This window comes from Amblyomma maculatum, chromosome 2 (assembly GCF_055883805.1).
Source record: "Amblyomma maculatum isolate TAMU_Amacu chromosome 2, ASM5588380v1, whole genome shotgun sequence".
In the NCBI taxonomy this organism is placed as follows: Eukaryota; Metazoa; Arthropoda; class Arachnida; order Ixodida; family Ixodidae; genus Amblyomma; species Amblyomma maculatum.
This window is the reverse complement of record NC_139345.1, coordinates 173,448,949-173,475,880: the sequence shown is the minus strand read 5'-3', so window position 1 is coordinate 173,475,880 and position 26,932 is coordinate 173,448,949. Positions and strand designations below refer to the sequence as shown.

General features: G+C 46.0%; 1 protein-coding gene across 1 annotated transcript in view; it reads left to right on the top strand.

Annotated features, from left to right (window-relative positions):
• The window catches only part of LOC146200454 (uncharacterized), a 102,001-nt gene that overhangs the window by 6,984 nt on the left and 68,085 nt on the right, over positions 1-26,932 (top strand). The window contains exons 3-9 of the mRNA XM_084592369.1: positions 739-789; positions 2,100-2,188; positions 6,891-7,005; positions 22,274-22,486; positions 24,702-24,926; positions 25,385-25,430; positions 26,008-26,078. Coding sequence (XP_084448495.1) covers positions 739-789; positions 2,100-2,188; positions 6,891-7,005; positions 22,274-22,486; positions 24,702-24,926; positions 25,385-25,430; positions 26,008-26,078 — 810 coding nt within the window. The remainder of the gene's footprint in view (positions 1-738; positions 790-2,099; positions 2,189-6,890; positions 7,006-22,273; positions 22,487-24,701; positions 24,927-25,384; positions 25,431-26,007; positions 26,079-26,932) is intronic.

Sequence of the window (26,932 nt, the reverse complement as noted above, 5' to 3'; positions counted from 1 at the left end):
CACCCTTGCCTGTTTGGCCAGAGCTCGTATGGGTATGTCTGGGATAACAGAGGCAGATATTAAGGGATCGGGCAGGCAGGAAAATGAATGTATTCAAGTGAGGATCTGCAAAGAGGTCATAACAAGTTTGTTCTGCTGCACTTTTTTTTTTCATCAAGCAGGGACGAAGCCTCGGTGTGTGTAACGCATAATGCCTGCTCACCTTGCATCTAATCGTCCTCTTGTGGTTTGAGGCATGTTTATCGCTTTTTGAGACAAAATAAGAACTACACTTTTTAGTGTGTTTTGCCTGCACATTGTGTTGTCCTAAAAGGGTCGCTTTCACCCTCACTTGATTGGTCGAAATTCCGGAAGGTAGTTTGGCTGTGACTGTTATTGGGGATCTATCAGTCAGGTGGGGGCAAAAGCAACACTTCTCAAAAGGATTCAAAATGTGTCGTGTGGCTTTAGATAGCACGTCATAAACACTTCGTTGTGTTGACCCTGCCTGATGTTGCTGGTGCCATTTTAGGCTCCCTCATTGCTTATGTGAAAGGTCATTTGTCAGGTCTGTGAAAGACAAATATGTCGATAGAGCCCTTGGCGCCACGGTGGCATCACAGGATGATCCACTCTAGTGTCTCACCACTAGAATGTGAAGAGACTGGTTTGTTTTTCATTGGCATGCAATGCATGTCGTAACAACAGTAAAAATATTTATTGACTGTGTGAAATACTTTCTCGTTTTTCTCTGCACAGCCTTCATGGCCCACACGCCTGATCCAGAAGCCAGGAAGGCTGCCTCCCATGGTGAGTGTAGTGTGGCAACAGGTGTCAAAAAGATGCAGGTCCCTCTCGTGAAGTTGTAAGGTGCGTGGAACCCAATTTTTGTCCATTGAAATGTAGATACAGTGCGGCCCACTTATAATGAAGCCGGTCATCATATGAGGATTTCATTCTCGTATTAGTAGTGGGCTTCGCTTGTTACAGACAACAATAAAGAGTGATACAAAAGCAGTGTTTGTTTGTTAGTGTGAAAGTGGCAAAGGACTTGTTTTGCTTGCAAACAATGCTCCTTTTGTGTTTAAACACTGGATGGGTATTGTGAGTCGCTGGATCTATAAGTGTTTGTGCTGTTCTTCACTTATTTGAGGCCTTATTGTTGGAGTTGTCAAGTTACCAAGCTAAGCTAAACCAAGTCACATTGTACCAGGAACTCATTCCTTGTGGCCCTCCTTGTTGAATTTTGAAAGAACTTAATCTTGTGGCATTCATGTGCATTCAATTTTTAGGTGTGTTTCAATATTGAAATTTTCGAATATGAATATGGGGCAAAAAGACGCTTCCAATACTAAACTGAATGCGTGATCAATGAAAAAAATGCAAAATTAAAAGTTAGCAAGCATTGTTTGCTTCGTTTATATCAGAATTCACATCTGTTTGCAAATAAATTAAACTAGAATTCCATATAAATATATACCCTGCTGAAAAATTCAGTTTTTACAAGATTTTATACATCAGTATTTTGCACGATCGTTGTCGGCATTTGAGATGAAACCAAAGTGAAAGCATTTTTTCCGAGTTTCTTCAAGTGCTTTGCTTCGCACACACTGGTTGGGGGCCCTCTTCACAAAAGGGAAGGTCCCTCCTTCACAAAATGGCCCCGCCGCATTTTGAGGATGATTCATTGCACAGTCAAAGCAGTTCATTGCTGTGAAGTAAGCAGTGCAGTTAAACTGTGATTTCCAAAATTTTGGGTATATATTCACTAACTCTTGAATATTCGTTAAATTCTGAGTTCAGTTTTTGAATGTAAATAAAATTACAAATAAAATTACAAACATGTTTGATTCATATTTAATATCTCACATATTTGCACACCTCTAATCAATTGTTGATGAAAAAATATATCTGTGCAGGGTCAGAAGCAGTGCAGTGAATGCTAGGTAATGCAGGGGTAGGAGGGAAACGTGCTTGCTATGCTGAATTCATAGCTCGGCTTGTTCACAGATCTTTCCTTCTTTGAGGGAGCACTAGAAACCTTTTGGAGACATGAGAACAGAGTGTGGTGAAATAGTGTTAGTGTTTGTTCATAAACTTCTCTTTTATTGATTGTGCAGGTGTGTGCCATGCTCTGGTATTCCTCTCAGAGCAAAGCCCCGAGGCATCCGACCTGCTCCACTCGGCCCTGGGACAGGTGGTGGATGGGGTGAGTGTCCCATGCTCGGCCATTGTCACGGTGGAAGTAGCAGCGGTTTTAACTGTGAGAAGTTACATTAACGGTAATAAGGCCATAAAAAAAATTCAAGCCGGCTCTCTTTTCTCGTCACTGATGAGCAAAGCTTATGGTTTGTGGGCTTTAGTTTAACTTTCTGCATTCAGTGGACCAGTTTTTTCATTTCCACACTCCTGTAGTGTCATGCTGTGCATCTTCTAATGAACCAGCACCAAATTTCATATCTGCCACCTTTATTTTTGAACATGCTGCCCTGAAATTTACATGCTCATTTTTATTTTCATTTTCTCTGAAGTATCGAGAAAGGCCATATGTGAACAGAGTAACCATATCACAGTGCACAGCAAGATATACGGACAGAGGCAAGAAGACAAAACTGCCTCTGTCCTGTCGTTTCTTCTGTTTTACTTTATAACGTCTCACCAGCTGGCCTGCAGCCAAGCTTGTTTAAGTGGTTAAGGAGTTCAACAAAGCAGCGATTTGAGCTATCAGAAATGGATTCAAGTTTTTTCTTCAAAAACGATCATTGTTCTTTTGTTTTGTTAAACACAGACTGACCCATCGTGCACCTTAAAACACTGTTCTACAAGTAAAACAAAAGCATAAATTTTTGGGCTCAATTTTTGACAAACCTGCATTCATACTTCGCATAAACACCCTCAAAAAAAAGCCCCTAAACCTCCGAATATATTTAAAGGGCTCTCACGCAAACATTCGTGGTGTGATATTGCATGCCTTTTATGCACACCTATCACTGTCGCGTCTCCCAAAATTCCTCCTATAATATACTATTGCCGATTAGTATAGTATAGGGCACATATTACGAGTTTGCGTCGTTATCGAAGTGTCCCTAACTCATATGGCCTTGAGTCATATGATTGGTCGAAACACTATGAAACCAGAAGAGGTGGTAACATCATGTTCCGGCATTTTCACCAATCAGATGACTTGATGTCACGTGAGATAGCGACACTTCGATAACGACGCAAACTCGAATACGGGCCCAGGTATCCAAAACTGGGCTTCTCTTTAGACTGTCGATCTATAGTTCAGCAACATCATCGTACCTGGAAAGAGTAGACCCAGTATGCAACTTAAGCTTGTGCCTTTCATGTGGTGGTGTGTACAAAACATGTCCCATAGCCAGTCTTTACGTTGGAACAAGTGAACCCCCGTTAGAAATCAGAAAAGCCACATTTTTGCATATGTTCTTAATCCACCCAAGTACATCTGCTATTCGGTTGTACCAAAGCAATGATATTCAGGAAAAAACGTCCAGCTACTAAGCCACTGCTGTCGCAATTTGAAGAGTTTTGCCAGAGTTGCCAGAATTTCGGCTTAGTGAACAGATTAAAAACCATTGCTCAAATATGGGGCCCACTAGCTCCATCGTGCAATGCTCCTGCAGTCTGTGATCTCACATTTACGCAAATTCATAAAACACGAGCTCCACCTCAGTGCATCATTAACTTTTATACTGGTGGTTCTAAAATAGCTGATTACATTGAAAGAATAATGTTAGTAGGAAGGTGGCATAATATAAAAAGACTTCCATAGTGTGCATCCATCATCACTGCTGTTTCTTACACCATCCCTGTTGCTCTTGAAAAAAACAGTGAACAAGAACATCACAAACAGTATTGTTTAAACAGCCTCCCTCTACTCATATCCCTTGACCCCAGAATAGCAGTCTCACCACAACTGGGAAACATCGTACACAACTAACAGCCGCTATTTAGGGGCTAAACATATAATTAAGCTGGGTTCGGGGTAGAACGAGAGAAAGAGATGGCTGCACAGTATTAAAGAGCACTGAACATGGATTGATGAGGAGTCTCAGTTCGCAAGCGCAGACAAGGTTTTGACAAGGAAACCTGTCTTTGTCTGCCAGTCATGCCAGACCCAGAGGTAAGAGAGCATATATATACACTGCTCAAGCTCATGACATACAAATCAAGAGAGTGCATATACCCTTTAAAGATTGCATGAAGTCAGTGTATTGTAAACTAAGGGATAAGTAGCAGTCCACTTGGAGTAGCGCAGTGAATAATCAGCGGCACTTGGTGAAGCCTGTTTTGGGAGAATGGAAATCATGCACTCATCAGGAGCATTTGAAGGAAGTGAAGTGATGGTATGCCATTTTTGAAATCGCACACAACACACATGCGCAACTTACACATAACTTCATAGTGACAAAACAAGACAAGTGCCTATGTGGTGGATGCGGAGGTGACCACACTGTAAACTGCATAACTTATATTCAAGTATAAAATTGTAAGCACTAAGAGAAAAAAATGTTTTACACTTTTTTACAATGAATCTTTGTTTTAAAGAAGAATGATCTTGTTGACTTGTCATGTATTCTTAATTTCTGAAAAAATGGCGTCTTCAAAATTGTAGATTTAAAAAAAACAAAAAAAACTATTGTCCAATACATACAGCAGAAAGATTTTTCAGCCCCATACTGATAGCCTTTGCTGCATATATGCCATAAAACCCACCAACCACAATAAAGCTCGACTGTGGCCTTTCCATTTTCCAAGTTTGGGATTTTCTTCCTTGGGTTGTGAGAGAAAAGAATAGGGATTTGTTTCTCCGGACTGTTGCCCATCTCTCCAGGCATACATCACCTGGTCGAATATTCTTCTCGTGAAAGTGCCTGTACTTCTCTCAATAAATATTTACCAGCATACTGTTCATTTTTTAATGCGTAAACGTTTTATGGCTATGTAGGCAGGTTTTGCATGGGCTTGAACTTGTTGGTGCAGTAAAAGAGGAACTGGTTGGTATATCGGAAAAGAATGATAACATTGCACAGAGCATCAAGGGAAGGAGTGCAAGTGACAAAAAGGTTGATGTGGGTTAAATAGTTGAATAATTACAGCCCATTAAGTCAATATGACGTCGAGATAGCCGGAAGGGGTAATGTCAACGTCTGTCATTCGCGGAATCCCACTGGCACGTCTCGCGGAAAGCGTAGCAACGCTCAGGCTTACGCATTTCTTTATTGCTTTTTCTGCAGTGATCTTGGAAAATTTTGATTAATTCTTTATTAGAAAATGGGCCTGGCATGAAAGCAGTGTACAGCGTATCTCTGTGGTGCGTTGTTGCTGTGCAGAATGAGCGTTTGAATCTGGCCTTCTGTGTTGACGTGTATACATCGTGGCCCACACTGAGAAGCTTTTCTCTTTCATTAAAGGGTATGGATGTGGTAGTTGTCAAATATTTCTGAGCATCCTCCAAAGCATGTTTATTTTTCCACTGCTCAGAAAACATGAACACTCACCTGCGCATGTGCACAATGTGCGCACATTGTACTACACATGCTAACAATGTGCATTAATGCGCATGCCTGAGTGCATACTGGAAGTTGGAATCTGCGGCCACGCTCATGAAAGCCCTCGAACGCTACCATAAAGTAAACCAAGACTATGGACTTCACAGATGTGAATCCAAATTTTATGGGTGCAATATGATGCGAATATGTTTGTTTGTAAATGGAAAGATCAGGTACAATGTTAAGATGTGCACAAAACAAAGAAACAGCAGCAGTTGCGAAATACACTAATAAGGCTGACACAGGTGATGTGCACCACAGACCTCAGTGGGACAGAGCAGTCTAGGAAAAAAAACAAATATCTGGCTCCGTGCCCTGGTGACCTGCCGGCTGTCAGAAGTGGATAATCAAGGAAGCCCATTGTAAAGCCAGTTTCACATGCAAGCATTTCTGTTGCATCGAAGCAAAGACCTGTTTTGAGCTATCACGGCAGCTCGAGCAGCGAGAGCTACGCAGCTCCAACACATCAGAAGTTTTTCACTTTATCATTGCCACTAGCTGCTAAGTTTGCTTGATTGCTTGCATATGAACCAGCCTTAAGTGGCCCTATATGCCAGAGCAGCATCAGGTGGTGGGGCTGGTGCATTTTTGGCTGGCCAGCACATAAGATTGACAAAGCAGGGGTTAGGGCAGCTTATGCTACCTGGGAAGACAAAGCACTACCACTCATAATACAGCATTCTTGATGAGGAGCGTAACCTGCTCAGCCTTTGCATGTTGATCTGGTTGTTCGTGCCATCATGATGATTCCTACCAGAGGGGTTGGAAACTGCTGAGGCACGGCTGTCTTTGTTGGTGCTTTTATAGCTAGTCGGGTGTGATTATGACGTGACACAACGACATATAGTACTGCACGGGGCTTTGCGTTGTGTTACAGGCGGAAGCTTGCTCAGTGTTTCCAGCTATTTAATTGTAACTGTGGGATTACATTTGGATATACGACGTTTGGCTGCCACTTGAGATGTGTGGGGCATTCTACCAGTTCTAAATCTTTGGGAGGTGTGAACAGCAAGGGGAAGTTTTGAATAATCGCCCAGCTCTACAACATACACTTGTTGCTGCATCGGCATATGCGCTCAAACTCCATGATTCGGGTACCTGGGCACATTGGTAGCCATGGTTGCACTGGGATACGCAAGGAAGGGGCAGCATCAACTGGGCTGTTGCAATAGGTTATCAATCAAGCAGCATACACTTTGCATGAATGCCGATCCGCAGGTACTTGCACTTTGGTGTAGAGAAACACTGCAGGTATTTTTCTGGCCTTTGTTTTTCTTTTCACGTGCAGCCGCAGCTGATGGCCTCGTCACATGTGTTGTGACATGTAATCACGTGCAGGTGTGTTTGGTCGGCGCCCCTCCAGAGAAGACTCATGCGCAGCTCTGCTTGCTGTCGAGGCTGGCTGGCATGAACACTGCTGCTGCTGTGGCCTGCGTCATTGCTTCCAGGACTGGTATAACATGCTTTTATTTTCTCCCTGGGTGAAATGGGGGACTAGGCTTTGCAAAATCTCGGCCGCTTGTGGGAAGCAAATGAGCTCACACCACTCTGAGCGTGTGTTTTCTACATGCAATGCTATCTAAAGAACTCCTTATTTTCCCTGTCACCCATCCACGACCCTGGCTGCTTGGATCAGCGGACATGGATAGACTGAGGGCTCTGGTGGTCTCTCCAGGTGAATGTTGTCCACAGTTGCCCAAGTTCAAGCACAATAATGAGTCGGGGGGGGGAATGGAAAGGGCGGTGCTTACAGCAGGGTGGCGAATGTTGTTTCTGGTTGTTTCTGGCCTGGTTGTTTCTAGTGTGGCATCTTTCGTTCAGGCTGAGTGCGAGGAAGACAATTTCATTTAAGTATTCTCAAGGCAGGCCAGGCATACAGAGAGGAGAAAGAAACTGAAAAGAAAATCCAAGAATACTAATTACAGCACACGAAGACCTACAGCATCTCTGGGTTTATGAGAATAGGTGATTTCAATTCAATGTAGTTTCATCACAAAAGAATTTATGTATATATCTAGTACTGGTTAATCCTCCACACTGTGGTACATAAACTTTTGAGTGACGATCTGAGGGAATGAAATAAATACACTGGAGGAAAAAATAGGGGTTGCTGGAGGCTATTGTGGGTTAATGTAGTTTATGGAAAGTACTGAGATGAGAAATGCAATGTTGTATGGAAAGATCTGGAAGGTTAAGAGTTCTCTTCTCTTGTGACACTGGCACATGATGGGATTGATTTGGCGTTATAAATTTGGCAGAACAGTTTTGGACAGGTTCAAATGCAGCGACAAGTGAGTTTGTGTATGTATCCCACACTGAGGCAGCGTATTCAACCGTTGGACATACTAAAATGTAATACAGGAGCAGTTTTAATGGGGCAAGGGCAAGAGAAAAGTTGCGATGGATGAAACCAATCATACTGCCGCGAAACCTTCAAAACTGTATTTCTTGTTTTTTATATAAGCATCCGGCATGCGGCCTTATCACTGTGATTCTGGCACGCGTATCAATTCTGTATCCCGTGTTTCTTCATGCTCGTTGTGCTAATACGACGCGTTATCATTTTCTTTGTCGCAAACGATGCGCTGAGATCTGTCTCGAAGATTCCGATCACTTGCGTATGTTTCCACAATGTTCCAGGTTTTGCTAGTAGCAGTTTGCGATGTTGTCTAGGTTGTTCTGAGCAGCCTTTAAATTGAACGTTGATGAGTGTGACGGTCATTCATTGTTCGACAATCGACGAGCATGTTTGTTGCTATCGCCCCCAACTTGCTTAGTTCTTTTGCGGGCGCAAGTCAGCCCAATAAAGAGCTTCTTCAGTGCAATCACCGACTCTTCATTTGTGTCATCGACCTTGTCACCACCACGTGACATCTGGTGGAGGGGCTGCCTTTAATCCTTCAAGCGAAGACCCCAGCCTTGTTCCTGTCGCCCTGGGGGACTAGCCTACAGGTCACCGAGCCAGCCGCCGACTCCAAGGCCTACAACCCAAACACGGTTTGCTGCCTGACCCCGTTCGACTTCGGAAGGCATCGACGCTGACAATGGCCCAGCCTACAGCACCAGTTGTTTTCGTCCAACCTCGTGAGCCCACCTGCTTCCATGGACGACCGGATAAAGATGTGGAAGACTGGATGGACCTTTTCAACCGTGTGGCAGAATTCAACGGCTGGAACGACACTGCGAAACTCAGGCAAGCCTACTTTGTTCTTCAAGGACGTGCCCGAGTTTGGTTCGAAAATCCCGAGACTTCTCTAAAGGATTGGGAGATACTCAAAGCAGGGTTTTTAAAAGCCTTTGCAAGTTCTGTCCGAAAAGAAAGAGCTCAGTTCATCCTCCAATCAAGACTTCAACTCCCAAACGTCCTGGTCTACGTAGAGGAGATGAAGTGCCTGTTTTGCTGCGCCGACCCTAACATGACCGAAAGTGAGAGAGTGAAATTAATAATGCGAGGCGAGGCGTTAAAGAGTCGCTTTTTGCAGGACTTGTCCGGAACCCGCTGAAAACTGTGGACGAATTTGAAAGTCTGTAGCATCGACCATTGAGAAGTCGGACACCCGGATGTGCCACTACGAGCGACCACTTTAACCGGACTACTTAAGCCACTACCACAGCGCATCTGCAAGCGGAGAAAGCCTTCGCAACCTCATCCGTGAGATCGTCCGAGAGGAACTTTGTCGCTTACTGCCATCATTCCAACAACCCCAGGTTGTGACGCTCGCGGATGTCGTCCGTGAAGAAGTCCAGCAGGCGCTGGGCGTTCCTCAAGCGACGGCTGCGACTGTTCCAGCACAAGTGGCAACAGTGATGAACTACGCTGCTGCATTACGCCGCCCTGCGCCCCAACGTGATGACTTTCCAAGCCCTCGCCGCTATCGCCCTGTTCCTGAAAGCTGCCCCTTGGCCCCCGCCCGCCAAGCCTACCAACGACCCCCAAGCCCCAGGAAGTGCGACGCCTGGAGGACAGCGAACAGCCGGCCATTATGCTTCCACTGCGGTGAGGCAGGCCACATTCTGTGCCACTGCCCGTACTGAAGAATCGGCCTCTGCGGATTTGCAGTCGACGCTCCCAAGATCACGCATAGGTGAACAACCGCAAGAAATCGACAGCTATCTGCGTAGCTATGAGATTGTGCCAGCAAGCCATGGGTTCAGGTCTCCATCGCCATACAGGGCCCTCTTTGCGTCGCCAGGTCGTAACTACGATGAAAGTGTGCGTGGAAAGTCCCCAAGCCCGTGCAGGGGAACTAAACAGAGCAACCTTTGGAGGTGAGGTTGCTTCATGGCGAAAACACGAAGACCCTCCATCGCTTACAATGAGTGACAACGACGCAGCCATTAAATCGCCAATCTACAAGACGACAACGTCAACGAGATCACGGCCAGACTGCAAGTTGACATCGCTGCCCAGCGACGTTACGACGGTGTGCCCCAGCCGCGACCTGAGCACAAGACGAAGCAGAAATCGAACACTGAAGTCAACGTGCAATACAAGGACGCAAACAAGCGACGTTGAGGTTGCTGTCGACGAACGCATGGTTACTGCCCTAGTGGACACCGGTGCCTACTACTCTGTCATCAGCGGAGCTTTCGCCGCCCAGCTCAAGAAAGTGACGACCACATGGGACGGCCCGCTAATTCGCACCGCTGGTGGTAACCTTATTACGCTGTCGGGGCTATGCACCACAAGGGTTACAGTAAATGGACATACCTACCCTACCAGCTTCGTCGTCCTACAGCACTGTTTCCACAATGTGATTCTGGGCGTGTATTTTCTGAACGAACATCGAGCGATCATTGACCTCCGATCCAAGCTCATCAAGCTCTCGACCGACAAAGCCATACCTGCTACGAGACCTTCGACGCATCACGTCGCTCTCAACGTCCTCGACGGAGAATTGACTGTACCACCCCGATCAAGCCTCATTGTCCCTGTGGTTACAACAGAAGTCGAATTCATGGAAGGGGTTGTCGAAGGAAACACTCAGTTGTTACTGGATAGAGGACTTGGCATCACAAGAGGCATCGTCTGTTTCCGTCCTGGACAAGCTGATGTCCTCGTTGCGAACTTCACCGACGAATACCGGCACCTGAACAAGGGCATGACGATTGCTTTCCTTGACGAGCTAGCAGACAGCCGAGAAGTCTTCGCCCTCCCCAGCCAACTTGAATACGATGCACCAAACCGAGCCAAGCAGCCCAATTTCGACATTAACCCAGTGTTCGCCTGATACAGGCAAGACCGGATTCGCACTCTTCTTGAAAACTACACCGAGTGCTTTTCTTCAGCCTCGAAGGTGCGGCAAATTCTGTTGGCAAAGCATCGCATCATCACGGACGAAAACACTCGACCGTTACGTCATAGCCCCTACCGTGTATCGCCACGAGAATGCCAGGCCATACGCGATCAAGTTGAGGAAATGCTGCATGATTACATGATCCAGCCATCCAACAGCCCCTGGGCGGCATCAGTCGTTTTGGTGAAGAAAGACAGCACACTTCGCTTCTGCGTTGATTACCGCCGCTTGAATAGCATAACTAAGAAGGGTGTCTACCCGCTTCCCCGCATCGACGACACTCTCGACCGGCTCTGCAATGCAAGGTACTTCTCATCGATGAACCTGAAGAGCGGATATTGGCAAATTGAGGTCGATGAAAGAGATCGTAAGAAGACCGCATTCATCACACCGGACGGCCTTTTTGAGTTCAAGGTGATGCCATTTGGCCTCTGTATTCACACCAGCCATGTTTCAACGAGTAATGGACTCATTCCTGGCAGGCTTGAAGTGGCAAATTTGTTTGGCATATTTGGACGACTTTGTTATTTTCTCGTCAAACTTTGAAGACCACCTAAAACGACTGCAGACAGTGCTCGAAGCCATCAAGTCATCGGGGCTAACGCTAAAAGCAGAGAAGTGCCACTTCGCCTACGAAGAACTGCTGTTCCTAGGTCACATCGTTAGTAAGGATGGTGTTTGCCCAGACCCGGAGAAAACAGCTGCAATCGCACAATTCCCACCGCCTGTCGACAAGAAAGCTATGCACCGATTCCTTGGGTTTTGCGCTTATTATCGACGATTTGTCAGAAACTTTTCCCGCATCACCGAACCGTTGACGCAGCTTACAAAGGCTGACATACTTTTTAAATGGGAAGCGCCGCAAGGAGAAGCCTTGGACGAACTTAAGCGCCGCCTTCAATACCCTTTTGTACTTGGCTACTTTGATGAAAACGCCGAGGCCGAAATTCACACCGACGCGAGCAGTGTGGGCCTAGGAGCCGTTCTCGTCCAGAAGTGTGCCAGACAGGAGAAGGTAATCGCCTATGCTAGCAGGTCCCTCACAAAAGCCGAAGTCAATTACTCTACGACTGAGAAGGAGTGCCTCACGATCATCTGGGCCACTTCTAAGTTTCGGCCATACCTATACGGTCAACCATTCAAGGTGGTAAGCGACCATCGCACACTCTGCTGGCTGGCTAATTTGAAAGATCCCTCCGGTCGCCTTGCCAGATGGAGCCTACGTTGGGCCGGAAACATTTCGACGCACGCTGCTTATCACGCGCTCCCGTCGGCGCTCCCCTGAAGGACGATGATGACCAGACGACTGGTAAGTGCCAGCAGTTTCGCACAACAACAGTGATCAGACCCTGAGCTGAAAGCGCTAGCCGATTACTTAGAAGGAAAGACCGCTTCCCCTCCTGGTGTGTTCAGGCGACATTTATCATCGTTCGCGTCAAGCAATGGCCTCCTCATAAGGAAGAACTTCGCACCCAACAGGACCACGCAACTACTTCTAGTGCCTAAAAATCTCCGGCAGGAAATTCTGCAGGCGTTGCATGATGAGCCTGCAGCAGGCCATCTCGGATTTACACGCACGTTGCGTCGAATCCAGGATATGTATTACTGGCCACGACTGCCTGCCGAAGTTGCCCACTACGTGAAGGCATGTCGTGAGTGCCAACGACGCAAGACGCCGCCGATTAGACCAGCAGGACTACTAAACCCAATTCCGCCCCAATCCTGCCCTTTCAACAAATCGGGATGGATCTCCTCGGCCCCTTTCCATCTTCGTCTATGGGTAACAAGTGGATCATCGTGGCCACTACTACCTTACCCGTTACGCCGAAGCAAAAGCGCTACCCAATGGTACCGCGGCAGAAGTTGCCAAATTATTTGTCGAACAAATCCTCTTGCGACACGGCGCCACAGAAGTGCTCATCACGGACAGGGGAACGGCGTTTACGGCAGAGTTGATGCAAGCCATCCTGGAATACAGTCATACAAGCCATCGAAGAACAACTGCGTACCATCCCCAGACCAATGGCCTTACGGAGCGCCTGAACAAAACAATTGCGGACATGATCGCCATGTACGTCGACACTGAACACAAGACCTGGGACGCCATCTTGCCGTACGTGATCTTTGCGTATAACACGGCAGTCCAGGAGACGACCAGAGCGACCTCGTTCAAGCTTGTGTACTGCAGGGAGCCCACGACGACGCTCGACGCAATGCTGCCGCACTTAACCAACGAGGACAACCTTGACGTCGCTGCCTACCTGCAGCGTGCAGAGGAAGCCCGACGACTCGCACGGCTGCGTATTAAAGACCAACAGCGCACCGACAGCCGACGATCAACTTACGACGACGCCACGCAGAGTACAACCCAGGAGACCAAGTGTGGGTTTGGACACCAATCCGCCATCGCGGACAAAGAGAAAAGTTGTTGTGTCGATACTTTGGGCCATACGAAATCATTCGCCGCATCGAACCACTGGACTATGAAGTCATTCCCGACGGAATGTCAGCATCACAACGGCGACGTGCACTCCCAGAAATTGTACATGTTGTACGACTGAAGCCATATTACGCGCGTTAAAGAATCTGTAGTGTTTAAACTTTGCATTGTTTATCGTTAAGTTGCTTTTCTTTGGAACATTGAGGCGATGTTTTTTTTTTTTCTAAAGGGAGAGTAATGCCGTGAAATCTTCAAAACTGTATTTGTTGTTTTTTAACAGCCACCGGAATGCGGCCTTATCGCTGTGATTCTGTCACGCATATCAATTCTGTATCTCGTGTTTGTTCATGCTCATTGTCGCGATACGACGCGTTGTCATTTTCTTTGTCGCGAAAGATGCGCCGAGATCTGTCGCGAAGATTCCGATCACTTGTGTATGTTTCCACAATGTTCTAGGGTGTACTAGTAGCAGTTTGCGACGTTATCTAGATTGTTCTGAGCAGCCTTTAAATTGAATGTTGACGAGTGTGACAGGCATTCTTTGTTCGACGATCGCCGAGCACGTTTGCTGCTATCGCCGCCGCCAAGTTGCTTAGTTCTTTTGCGGGCGCAAGTCAGCCCAATAAAGAGTTTCTTCAGTGCAATCACCGACTCTTCATTTGTGTCATCGACCTTGTCACCACCATGTGATAATACGGTTAATGTTATTAGCAATATGTGTTAAATCACTTTACATTTGCTAATACTTAGTTTCGTGACTCAGGTATTACACCAAGTTCCAGTATCGCTTAAGTCATTTTGAACAGCACACATTGCCTAGGTTAGTAATTTCCCAATACAAAAATACATTCATTAGAAAAAATTGTTACTTTGGATCTCATTTAGGAGGAAAGATCATTACTATAAATGAGGAAAAGAAGCAGCCCTAGAGAACTGAATCTTTTGGAATGCCAGATGGTAAAGGGAAAGGGGGAGTTATGGTGATTAGCAGTTGCGTGCTGCCACCGGTTACATTAGAACCTCGTTGATACATTCCTGGTTCATACGATTTCTCGTTTCATATGCTCAAAACCACAGAGAGTAAATAATCTCCCATAGAGGTACATTGCTTTTCTCCCAGTTAATAAGTTCCCGGATAACACGATTTTCCAGTTATTATGTTTGAAATTTAGACATATTGTGGTCGTATAATATGTTTTGTGATCAAACAGACGTGCTAACTAGCGCTCGCAACGTAAAAAACTGATCAGCGGCGCACTTCTGCCACAGTTGTTTTCCTGTGGTGCCTAGGTGCAAAGGGGCAAAGCATCAAAGAAAGCCAGTGAGTCAACATAGTACAACCTCGATAATTCGAACTCGGTTAATTCAAAATCCCGGATAATTCGAAGGTTTTCTGCGGTCCCGTATTTTCCAATGTAAATTTGGCCGGATAATTCGAACAGGCGGCCTGCGCCAGCCCGGTTAATTCGAAAATTTGGACTGCTATGCGGCAATGCCTGATCCATGTTTCGCCGCAAACCCGGCGAAACGACGGCCCTACGGAGCCGCGAGGCAAAGCCACATAGTAATGGTGATGATTTATAGGCGAAGCGCCCCAGCCGGAGCACTCTCTGCACAAAAATCGGTCCACAGTGCGCCTCGTGCACCGCCGAAACACGCGCCTGCAGAGGAGAAGACGTGCTTCACTGCAACACGGCGGGCATACCGGTTTTTATCACGTGACCTCGCCCCCACTCCATCCCTTGGTGTGCTTCGCCCACTCTTCCCCCGTGAATGAGTGAAAAAACTTTATTAAGTATATTTAAGGGAGGGGGATGTGTAGGTGGGGTCCCTAGTCCGGGACTCCAGCGGCTGCCGCTGCTACCCGCGCATGTGTCACGATGGCCCGTTGGGCCTCTAGTCCAGAGCTGGATAGGGCAGCCTCCCACCCCTCAATTGTTGGCACTGCATTCGGATCATCTGGAGGATTGTGTGGGCAGGTCCACACCATGTGGTGCAGGCCTGCCTTTTCCCCGCAATATTTGCATTTGGGGTCGCAGAACCCGGGGTGTATTGTGTTTAAACGGGCTGGTGTGTTATAGGTACCTGTCTGTAGGCGTCGCCATCTAACTTCCTCCGCTTTGGAGAGCCCCTTGGCTGGGGGTGGATATTTTCTGCGAGAGAGTCTGCAGTGCTGTAACCTCTCCGCATACGTTGCCAGAGGGCCGGGATAGGGCGGTGTGGAGGATGGAGGGGTCGAGTCCCGGGGCAGCGGCATGGGCTCGGGCAGCGGCATGGGCACACTCGTTCCCCTCACGCCTTGATGTCCCGGTGTCCAGACGAGGCATTTGTCTTGTTCGGGGTGTCCATAATTTTTCAATATTCTGGCAGCCTGGGGACATATTCGCCCTTTGATGTAGTTGCGGTAGGCAGCCATATGCCTCCGACGCTGCAAGTACGCCACCACCACCGCCGCGCCGGTCTCGCCTGCGCCATTTCTTTGTGTTGTGCGCTGTGGTTAGGGGTCGGCTACTGTGCCGTTTTTTTGGGCGGGATTGTGCAGAAGTGCTAGCTTTGTGACCGTAGCAGTGCAGAAATGCCAAAGTACAAGACTTTAACGCTGCAGCAGAAGTTCTGCTTGATCCAGGAAGCAGGCAAGAGCGCTTGTTCGAAGACCGAGTTGGCCAAAAGGCATGGCGTGCCCCTCTCGACGTTGTCCACAATATTGAGCAACAAGTCAAAATACTAGAGGCTTACGGCAAGACCTATTCTTCGAAGCGGTCACGAGTGCGGGCTCCCACGTATCAAGATGTGGAAGCTGCTCTGCTTCGCTGGCTGCAGAAAGCAAACGCTGCCCACCTTCCCGTCAATGGAACGCTACTGCGGGAGAAGGCCAACGACCTAGCTCTACAACTTGGGCACGAGGAATTTAAGTGCAGCAATGGATGGTTTTGCCATTTTAAAGAACGCAATAATTTAACCTTTCTCACCGTCTGTGGTGAGAGCGGCAGCACTAACGAGAGCGTTGTCGAGGATTGGTTGAACGTTATCTGAACGTTATCCGCAGTTTTGTTGAGTGCCGCGGTGGAAGTTCAGAGATGTTTCGTCTATTTGACCAACTCGAGAGCATGACCTTAGGAGCCGCAAACTACCGGACGCGGCAAACCAGCATCTCTGATTACTTTCAGTAGTAATTCAAAATATGCCGAATAAAGGTAACACGTTCCTGCAACAAATTTTTTTGCCTGTCTTATTTCTTGGTGTGTTCGGTTAATTCGAAAACCCGCTTAATTCGAAGATTTCTCGCGGTCCCGATCACTTCGAATTAACGAGGTTGTACTGTATATGGCGCCCGTTCTCGTAGAAACATGACTTCATGAGATGAAACCTGGTGGCTTCTTTGCGGTGCCTTAGGGGAACAGGGGCAAACCATTTGATAACTACGAATATTACCTTGCATACGAGTGGGCCAGGTCTGGGGGACGCGGCATGAACAAAAACGCGGTGCCACCAGTGCGGCGCGTGCCATTATGCCACGCCCCACTACGCACAGTCTCCAGTGTCATGCAGGGTCCATAATCAGGTATGGCACTGGGGCGCTAGGACACAGCGGCACTGGTTTTTCGAATAGCGATGCGGCAGTGGAATATGCTATTTTAGCTTTCATATGTGTGTTGATCCGCAGCAGTATATTTGGAATATTGCTTTGTATGGTTATGCTCGAATGGTAACTATACGGGAAGCTTGACGCAACAGATAGTCGAGGCTCGCAGCCGCTGGTGGAAACCCTCCTTCCGAAAGGGAATTGCTCAAATTCACTCGTGGTCAATAAAAAAAAAAAAATCGGGTACATGCTCGCTGCTCGTCGGCGATTTTTTTCCCGCTAATAATCATATTTTCGCGTAGGACATTATATTCTTTCACAATAGGTGTTTATATATTGCTAGAAAATAGCTCGGCCATGTGCATTGCAGCTGTTCTCAGAATACAACATACTGAATTCAGCAATTATTGCAGTTTCTACTGCCCAGTAATATGGTCAGCTTAAACTTGTCGCTTTTCACAGTAGCAACCCACTGCGCTCGGAGCTTTTTGTCTTGCGGGAACTTGTGGAAACTGACATCGTCGCGGCCGAACGTGCTCGTAGACCAGAAGGCACAGCAGTACCACATGCTGGGACAGATGTTCAACTCAAGCGACACGTTGAACTTCCGCAACCTCGAAACACGAGCAACAACACAGGCTAAAAACGCACTCTGGCTGCTGGGAGCACCTGGCCTATCCTCACGAGATGTCACGCACACCAGCGCGGGTGAGGTTTCTCTCTTTACTCTCCTCCTCTCTTGCGCCGTTGCGGGCCGCGAGAAGTTTGAACGATGCGCTTTCAATTGGCGATTGCTCTGGTGTTTTCGCAATAATCGCAAAAATAACTTTGCACGCCTGACCGACAATGAGTCTACTTCAGTGCGGTAGAAGGTGAGCCAGTTTGAAAACCACTGCAGTTTCCCTTTAAAGAGCTAAAAAAGGAGCTGTGCGTACTGGATGTCCGTAAAATGCTAATCCATACTTTTTCCTGTGAAAGTCTCAATTCTAAATGCCCTTATGCCTCTGCCTCATTCAGCAGTTAAATTATTCAAAATGAGGCAGTTCAAATAATATTATTTCATGGATAATACAGTTTTCTCCCGCATTTTTTAAAAACTTATCAACAATGTTTTACTACCTAAAAAACATTCAATTCGTTTCATGAGAGTACTGTCAGTGTAAGCATTGAGTTTACTTTTCTTAAAGTACAGGCTAGCAGGTTGATGTGTGACACAGTGTCGAAAGTCTTTGCAAAGTCATTAAAAATGCAACGAGTAAAAGAAGGGTGATCCAGAGGAGAACCAAAGTCATTAGTCGATGTACTTAATTGAGCTTAGCAGGAATGTTTCCTGCGAAAACCTGTTGAGAGTGAATAAAAATGAAAAAATAAGCATGATTCGAGATAATTAACATGATAGGAATAAGTGATATGTTCAAGGACTTTGCACGTAATTGATGTTAGCGAAATTGACCTGTAACTACAAGTGTAAACATCGCCAGATTTGTTTAGAGGAACCACTTTGCAGACTCTTCAGTCTTTATGTGACGAGGTACTTAGGAGGAACTAAAAATTTGGGCCTTCAAGAGTACATAAGCATGCACTCTTGAAGATCTTGTATTTAATATCGTCCACTCTTGCAACATAGGCACAGTTTCTTTTCTGAATAAGGCTTGCAACTGTGTCATCAGAAGTGGTAATTGGCTCTTCATATTAAAACTACTGTGTTGAGTAAATTAGGCAGTATAGCAATAATAAACAGGTAAGAAAAATCTATCCTTTCAAAACAGCACAGCACTTCTTGTTTGGTACCATTGTGAGTTCGAAATTGAGTGCTTTTTTTTTTTGTGCATATTACTAAAGTTTTTTTTAGGGGGTAATAGCGAATAAGTTAGGCAGTGTGTCATGATAAAAAATATGTTTGGCATTGTTCATTTGCCACAACATTCGCAATCAGATTGGCACGTGCCAGTACTGTTCCTATCAGCACGCATCTTTTCAAACAGTATTAATATTGTAGCAATCCTGGAAAGGAAACACATAGAAGAAGACAGGGAAAAGGACGTTAAGAAAGGCGAGGAGACTCTCGTGCCCGTGCCGGACTCGAAGCCATTGGTCAGCTCAGTTCTCTGCAATACTCACAAATGAACAAACATTTTATGACGACCTTTACACCACGGTTTACGACGATCTCTATGTTCTAGTACTGTTCAAAGCCAACATCATGCATTGGGATTTGAGGCCACGGGCTCCTTTCCCAAGCCATGGACCCTGGTTAGCTGAGCACCAGGCCGGGCTATGGCTTGTACCCATTTGAGAAAACCAGTGGGTGTCCAGCCGGCAGTGGGGGTTGAACCCACCACCTTCCATAGCCGAGGCGGGTGCTCTACCACGAGGCCACGGCTGCGGTGGTCTGGGCATATATCTGGGCAGTCTAACACTTAAATCTCCGTGTCACAAAAATTCTTTTGTTGCGTTTATTGCTTGGCTTGGGTGGCTTCTAGAGAAGGATGCCTTTTTGCTTCTTACAGGAATAAATATTTTACCTTCGAAACTTAGAATTTGAATCGAATATGTTTGTTATTTGACGCGTATTCGCAGATTTGTCTTCAGGGTATTTTTGACCGTGCGAGAATTACCGAATGCACCGAGGATTCATTATGGTTTCACCGCGTTGTGCACTTCACCGTAGTGCTTGACCGTGTGGGCTGTGCAGTGAACCATCCTCAAGACGCAATGAGGCCGTATTGTGAAGGAGTGACCTTTCCCTTTTGTGAAGGGAGCCCTCTTGACAGTGTATGTAAAGCAAAGCGCTTAACGAACCTGCAAAAAATGTTATTCTCTCTTCAGTTATTTTTTATCTCAATATACATACAGCCATCATGCAGGTGTTCATCAATTACAATTACTGTGTTACAAAAAGATATTCAGCCATTTTTTTTCAGGCCAATTCGAAAATTCGAGCCTTTGGTTGACTGGACATTTTTTTCTTGTCTCTCGAAGGCCTAATTAACCAGAGTTCATTGTATTTATCAGTGATATCGCAGCTCCACCTGGTTTCATGCAGGTCTTTGCCATATGCAATCCTGTACAGTTGAACCTGGATATATCGAACTCGAAGGGGATCACGAAATAGTTTGATACATCGATAATTTGATATACAGAAATTGGAAGATGCCACTTGCGATTGTGAAAAATGATATTGTATGTGTCGCGTAATCAACCCACTCGCATAATGAACCCTCCCCCCACTTTTGCCCCCGAGAATTTGAAAAAAGAGAAAGCGTTCGGTAACGCGTCCCTACGTTTCGACCGTCGCATCCACAGCTCATTTATTGGCAGCGCGCCAAGATGCTGCGCAGCGATAACGTCACGGCGTGTTTATCTTTTGACTATACTTATGATAGATCCTGCGGTGGCAGGCAGCGAACTTGGCAGAGTGCCCGTGATGGCTTGATTGCATAAGCCTAGTTTGATTTATCACACCGCGCTTGGGGCGGGCATAGTCCACTGCCACAAAACATTGGAAGCGTGATAGCTGCAAATACGGTTTGAAGTGAACAATGTTAAAAGTCGGTGTCATGATTGCAGCTTACCCATGCTTTCGTTAATTCATAGATGTAAGAATGGACAAACCTAGCAAAAAAAAAAAAAAAGCCTGCCGCTCCTTAACGTCTGCAACTGCCATGGCTTACACTGCGCCGCACGGTCAGCACGACAAATAAGGATGACTCTCGCAAAAGAAAAAAGAAATATTGCAGCTTCTTAACGTCCGCAGCAGTCATAGCATACGCTACGCGGCAATGATGAACAACTCCCGCAAAAACAGAAAAAGGAAAAACTGCCTCTTCTTAGCGTCCGCAGCCGCTGTAGATTACGCACATGCAGCACGATGACAGAAGACGCGCATCGCACGTCAGCCGCTGTGTGCAGGGGGTTCAATACGCACTGGAGAAAGCGTCTGCCACAGGATGAGCTGGCTTGTCCGGGAATGCGTAGTGTGTGCTGCTGCGAATGATGATTGGGAAAGAGAGAGGAAGGGGAGAGATAAAGCTCGTCTTTGGAGAAGGCGCAACGTCCAAAGCACATGGTGCAGAGTTATATGTATCGAACGACCGGTGAAATGAGTTCAATATATGATGCAGCTTTTCTATACTTTTACACGGGATTTTCAAGGGGACATTCTGTGAGTTCCATATAACTAAAATTCGAATTATCCTAGTTCGGTATATCCATGTTCGACTGTATAAGATATATGCCGGACTTTTCCGTAAGTATGTGAAGTTCTGTGCAGTTTGAGTTGAATTTTGTTTGCAAATACCATGTGCAATTCTGAAATGAACAAAACGAACAATTTTTAATATTTTCCAATTTTTTTAGTTTTTTCACTAGTAAGATGCAGTCAAAACTCTGTTTAATAAAACTCAATTTGCCAAAACTCCCGATTTAACAAAGGCATTCCTATTTCCCATCAGATGCCCATAGGGTCCAGGGCTTTGATTAACTGAAAATAAAGAAAACCAATTTCATGATTTGTCCCGATTTAGCGAACCTTTTTTCAAATAATAATGGTGAAAAGTGTTCATTTTTGGTCTGTTTTGTAGAGAACGCTTAAACAATAATGAAATGCGAGCCAAGGGTAACATCATTAAGCCTATTTATCTGCTTTTTCCGAACTGTGCCATGCAAAAACAAGATTTTCAATTTTGTATTGAATTCACCAGATAGTGGATGAAGTGGTAGGTTCCCTTTATCTTCTGAGGCAGTTTTCTAGAACATACGAGGGGATGAGAGACATCCTTGACGCACTTAAAACTTGTGAAGAATCTGTGCGGTTGTTGCTTACAAAGCGCACGCGAGCAAAGATTCTGACATTTTTTTTTTCTAGGAGATAAATTTGTAGTCCCTGGGAACCCTTCTTGTCGAGGCAACAACTTTTCTTGTTTCATTTCATAAGCGCTAGTGGTGTCGGTTGTTTCCGTGCGCCACAATTTCATTTTCGGCTCAATAATGCTTTTCTGATCTGATGCAGCTCGCACAGGACCGGGTTAATTGGAGGAATATGGGAGAGGCCTTCGCCCTGCGGTGGGTATAGTCAGGCTGAGGATAATGATGATGATGATGATCTGATACCTTGGTAGCTTTCTGGATGCCGCTACACTATATAATCGCTTTTATTGAATTAAGTGACCAACAAATGCCTCATTCAATTTAATGAATTTCCCGACTTAACAAAATAATTTGTGGCTCCACTCAAATTTGGTTAAGTTGACTTTTAACTGTATTTGACATTCGATTACTTTTTCCAATATTGGTATTCAATCTATATTCAACAGTTTCAGTATCGCCACATTTCTTAATTGTAGCCCTATCTGTAGCAAGGCAGGGGGTTCAAGGGGCGTGACCTGATGTGCTGCCGCAGGGGAGGTGCGTGATGCCTTGCTGCGACTGCTGTCGTGCCGGGCAGGCGGCACCCTGTTCCCAGTGGCCCGCTTGTTGGCCCACCTGAGCCGGGAGGGTGGCCACCTGCCGCTGGTGCGAGGGGGAGGAGGGCTCATGTCCCGGCTGTTGCGCCAGTCGGCGGCCGCTTTGCGCTCTCCCACCGACTCCCCACAGCTGCACGTGGACCTGCTGCGTAAGATGATTTCCCATATCACATGGGTTGAGCGAGGCAGTTTCCTCCTTTCTACGAGTTTTACAAGTTTTCCTCATTATTCTCAAATATTAAGTGCCATCGAACCTGTGTAGAATTGAATCTTGGAAACATAATCTGGATGCTCAACTGCCAAGTTCTGGTGCTGGACAAAAGATGGCACAGAGTGCCTGCATTGGTGAATGCCAAATTTTCTGCCATGTACAATAGAATCCCTTTAAAGGGTCCGTGAAAGGCTTTTATTAAAACTAGAAAACGCGTACGAGTAATAGATGTCCTATCAGTTCTCTCCTCAATGCAAAAATTTTTAAGCTGGCATCACTGACACCAAAAATATTGGCAATTGAAGATGATGCTCCTGCTCTCTCTCCTCAAATCAACACAATGAGGCGTGGAAGTAAAAAATGAAGAAAACAAGCTGTGGCCCACCACTCTTCGTTCCGACTGCATCACTTGTCCAATGAGCGGTCACACCAAGCAAATCCAGATGATGTCACATGGGAGGTTCGCGTCGTAAGAAAGGTTTGTGCGACAGGAATGTGTCGCCCTAATTGGTGTTATTTGGTGTGCGATTTGGCATTTTTATTTCCTCTGCTGAACATTCACGTTTGCGCACGTTTTTTGTCTTGTTTGTAGCCAAGGGGATGGTCTGCATGTCATGTCTTTTGCCAATCTTCATACAATTGTGAATCAGCCTATGGACATCAGGTACCACTGAAAAACTCTTTCTTTGCACAGTTTATTTGGGCATGCTTGTTCTGCAACAAGAGGCTTTCTGCCATGCTGCACAGCAAAGCTTTAGAGAACTGTGCTTCCAGGAATCTATTGATCTGCGACTGATAGCTGATAGCTTTGCCTCATATGATCATGGCATGACTTGCTCAATAATGCCGTTCTTGCAAGCTCCTCTTTTTGCTGTCTTGGAATGGTTTGATTTTATGGTAGGAACTACTTATTTGCTCACGACTGGTGGGTTCAGCTTAATTGCCCTGGCAAGAATTCAGGATGCAAGTCTAGGAGGCACAAAGCGCCATACTCTGGGAGCTCCGAAGTGAGCTTGAGCTGAGGAGCTTTTTGAAATATGTCCAGTGCGGTGCTTTTAAGTTTCGCCGTTTCACTTTCGTTCTCTAGGCTGCAAAATACAAAAAAGTGGTCAGCATACCAGACGATCCGCACAATGCATTTGTCGTTTCTGAATTCTGTCACATTTCACAAAGTATAAATCACTCGGGGCAGGTATGACTCTAGAGACGACGCATGTACTCCACTCTCTTGAACATCACAGGCACGGCGGCTGCATTTTAGAAAGGGATATCATGCTTGACGTGTGAATGGCAGGTGAAAGGGGTTTAAGCGTGACGTCACAACAGTCGGTTGATGGCATTGGCTGGAGGGGTGCTTCACAATATACGGCATGCTTAGCAGTTGGAAAGCTGTCCAGTGCAGTGCACTTGGAGCTACCAGTGTTCCACTTACTTATTCACTGCTCAGCGCAAAGGCTGACCTTTATTGCAGAGGGTTTGTGCATTTGTGTTGAACTTCTGATTTCTTATGAGACCCATGAAAAGCAGTGAACGTGCATTGTGAAGCATGCAAGGCATCCACCTGCATCTCACTTTGAGCAATGTTGTAATTATTTTTTGAGACAACCTGGTAGTGGGACCGACTGGTCATTGTGCTGCTTATTGGCTAAAGGAGCATGGTGTATGATGTTACTTTGCTTTTTTTCAATCAGTAGTTGCTTTTGTAGTTTACCAAGGGATGAGTGTTCTTCAAGGAGCTGGATGGTTTTCAGTCAGTCTGCAAACAAGCCACCTAATTGACCGTTTAGTCAGTGAATGGATGAATCAATCAGTATTTCATTAGTTTCATTCATGATACTGTAAGAAGGTTATACAAATAAGGACTATTCATACATTATATAAAGAAAGAAGGATATGCCTATTAACGCGTCGGCGCCATAAATTGATGTAATGTTGACAAAAACTGCAATGTTGTTAACAGATGATCTTGTCTTTTGTCATTCAGTTGCAAAATTTAAAAAAAATATGTCTGCTATATTTTTGCAAGCATTTGAGGACAATTGCCCAGCCAGGTGATATGAATCGTTGCCTTCGTCATTGTTGCTTTGCGGTTTTCTGCTGGAGTAGCTACTATGTTGTCATCTCCACTTAAGCCACTTATCTCATTCCTGCAGAGAGCCTGTGCCAGCTGCTGCCTGCTGACCTCGGAGGCCGCTCTACCTCTGCGACCACCCTAAACAGCGACAAGGATGAAGCGGCCATTGCGGAGCTGCTCTGCTCGCTCAAGTCAGTGCTGCTGCAGGCACAGCACGGTTCCCTGCGCATCGCTGCCACCCACTGCATCACTGCCCTGGTCTGCACTCGGGCCGCACCGCTCTGCGCTCGCCTGCACCTGCCCGGTGAGGGGGGTCTCTTTGATGCATTCCCACTGCTAGCCTCATTCCCACATTTCCCTAATATGTGTCTGAAGTCGGCTTGGCCTTTGCGAGCACTGACTGAGTGAAAAGCTCACTGCCAGTGAGTGTTGAATTGGTGCCAAGGCAATGCACTGCATCCTCTTTTCAGCTACTTTCTTCAAGCCGCCAGGCTTTCATGCTATGCTTAGGATGTCATCATCTTTACCTCCTCTGAGAAGACCAAATGGATGTCTTGTGCACGGGATTTTCTCTGTAAATGCCCAGTTTTCAAGCCCCATTGGTAGGTGTCTTGGATAAAGGCACGTCACTGCGCAGCCTACACGTGTATCAATAGGTTGTCAATGCCAGCCATTTCCAGCCTTTTGAGCAGCTGGCATATTGCACTTTCTGGCATATTTTGAGCACCATATTCAACCATCGCACACTTGGCTCTTCTGTAGATGTGCTGGTGGAATGCCTGGTGTCAGCGGACTCCTTCCTTCTGGAGTGAGTGTGCTTCTTCCCTGTGGTATCATCATCATCATCTGCTGAACTATATCAGGCAGTGGAAACGGGGAGGACAGTGCAATGATTGATGGAGTGAAGAGAAATGAAAACAAATAGGCACTGGGGAAGGCATTTAGTACCTTAAGCAGTTTAGACTTTTTTCGTTATTTATGCACAAAATTTAACCACATTTGTGTAACTTTTTATGCTGATTTCAAAGCAGCACTTTGTTTTGAGGGAGCTGGTAGAGTTGATGAATATAATTACATATAACACTCATGAAAATCAATCCTGAGGCACTAAACAAATTGGAAAGGAAGTGCACAGATTTTTTATGTTGGCATGCTTGCAAAAGTTTATGTGCATAAAGTTATTAGCGTTATTTTTTTTTTTAAATAACAAGCAGTTTTTAAAACAAAACTTGAAATTTAGCATATTTACATGGCTACTGTATCTACCGCAATTGATTTCAGAGACTGTTACAGGCACTTATAGGCAGCTTTACGACACACTCCAGTGTCTTACGATACATGGGTAGTAAAATATTAATGCTACGCTGCTCGACTGTTCTGCACAGGTCCGTGGTGAAGTGCCTTTGCTTGTTCAGCCAGTGCCCTGCCTTTCTGGAGAACCTCATCACTGCCTATGGTGAGCAATCATTCATAAAAGAAGAGCCTTGTGACCAAAATTTAGCCTGCTTCAAAGTAATCATTGGCGAGTTAATCAGTGAAAGGTGGTAGTAGTGGCCGAGCGACCTACTGGGCATAATAATTGGCAGCTTTCACTTTTGCTCCACGACACTGTGCACGTGCTTTGACACTCGCCGATGCATTGCAGCAGCAGCACTGACTGGTGTGCGCCACTGCTGGCCAAGCATAGCTTTGGACCTTCACAGTTGATGATTGGCCCACTCTCCTTCCTACCAATCTGGGGTGCTGCATGACGAGGGGTCCTAGCTGGCTGTACGGCAAGGGCCTTTTTCTACACTTCTTCCCTAGCTCAGCAGCATGGCCAGGCTATGCCTCTCAGATCTCCTCCCGAACTTCGAAAAGAAGGTCTCTCTAGAATGGAAACAAGGAAGGTCTCTGGGGGGGGGTTTGCCTCTCCTACAAACCGCCTGAACAGCTGTCGTTACTATGGGAGAGGAGGTTCATGTGTATCCCCACAGATGTCCTTCTGAATGCTGTAGTCAGGGTATCAAACTGGTATTTTTTCAGGTTCGGTTTCACGCCTTTCGGGTTTGGTTTCGGTTCTAAAGACACATTCCGTTCCAGTTCGAACCGGTTCGACTTTGCCTGAACTTGCTCAAATGGGTTCGGAAAAAGAAAAACTTAATGTTAGCAGGGACAGTTAAGGACCATGTGGTTTGTAAGCGGTCTCGTCCACACGAGTGGCATTGGAGTGAAAACTTAGTTTACCCTTTATTTGTTTGTGATATTTTTTTTACTTCCTGTAGCGCTTCTTCAAGTTGTAGCCTTTTTCTGCCGCCTCCCTGGCTTTTT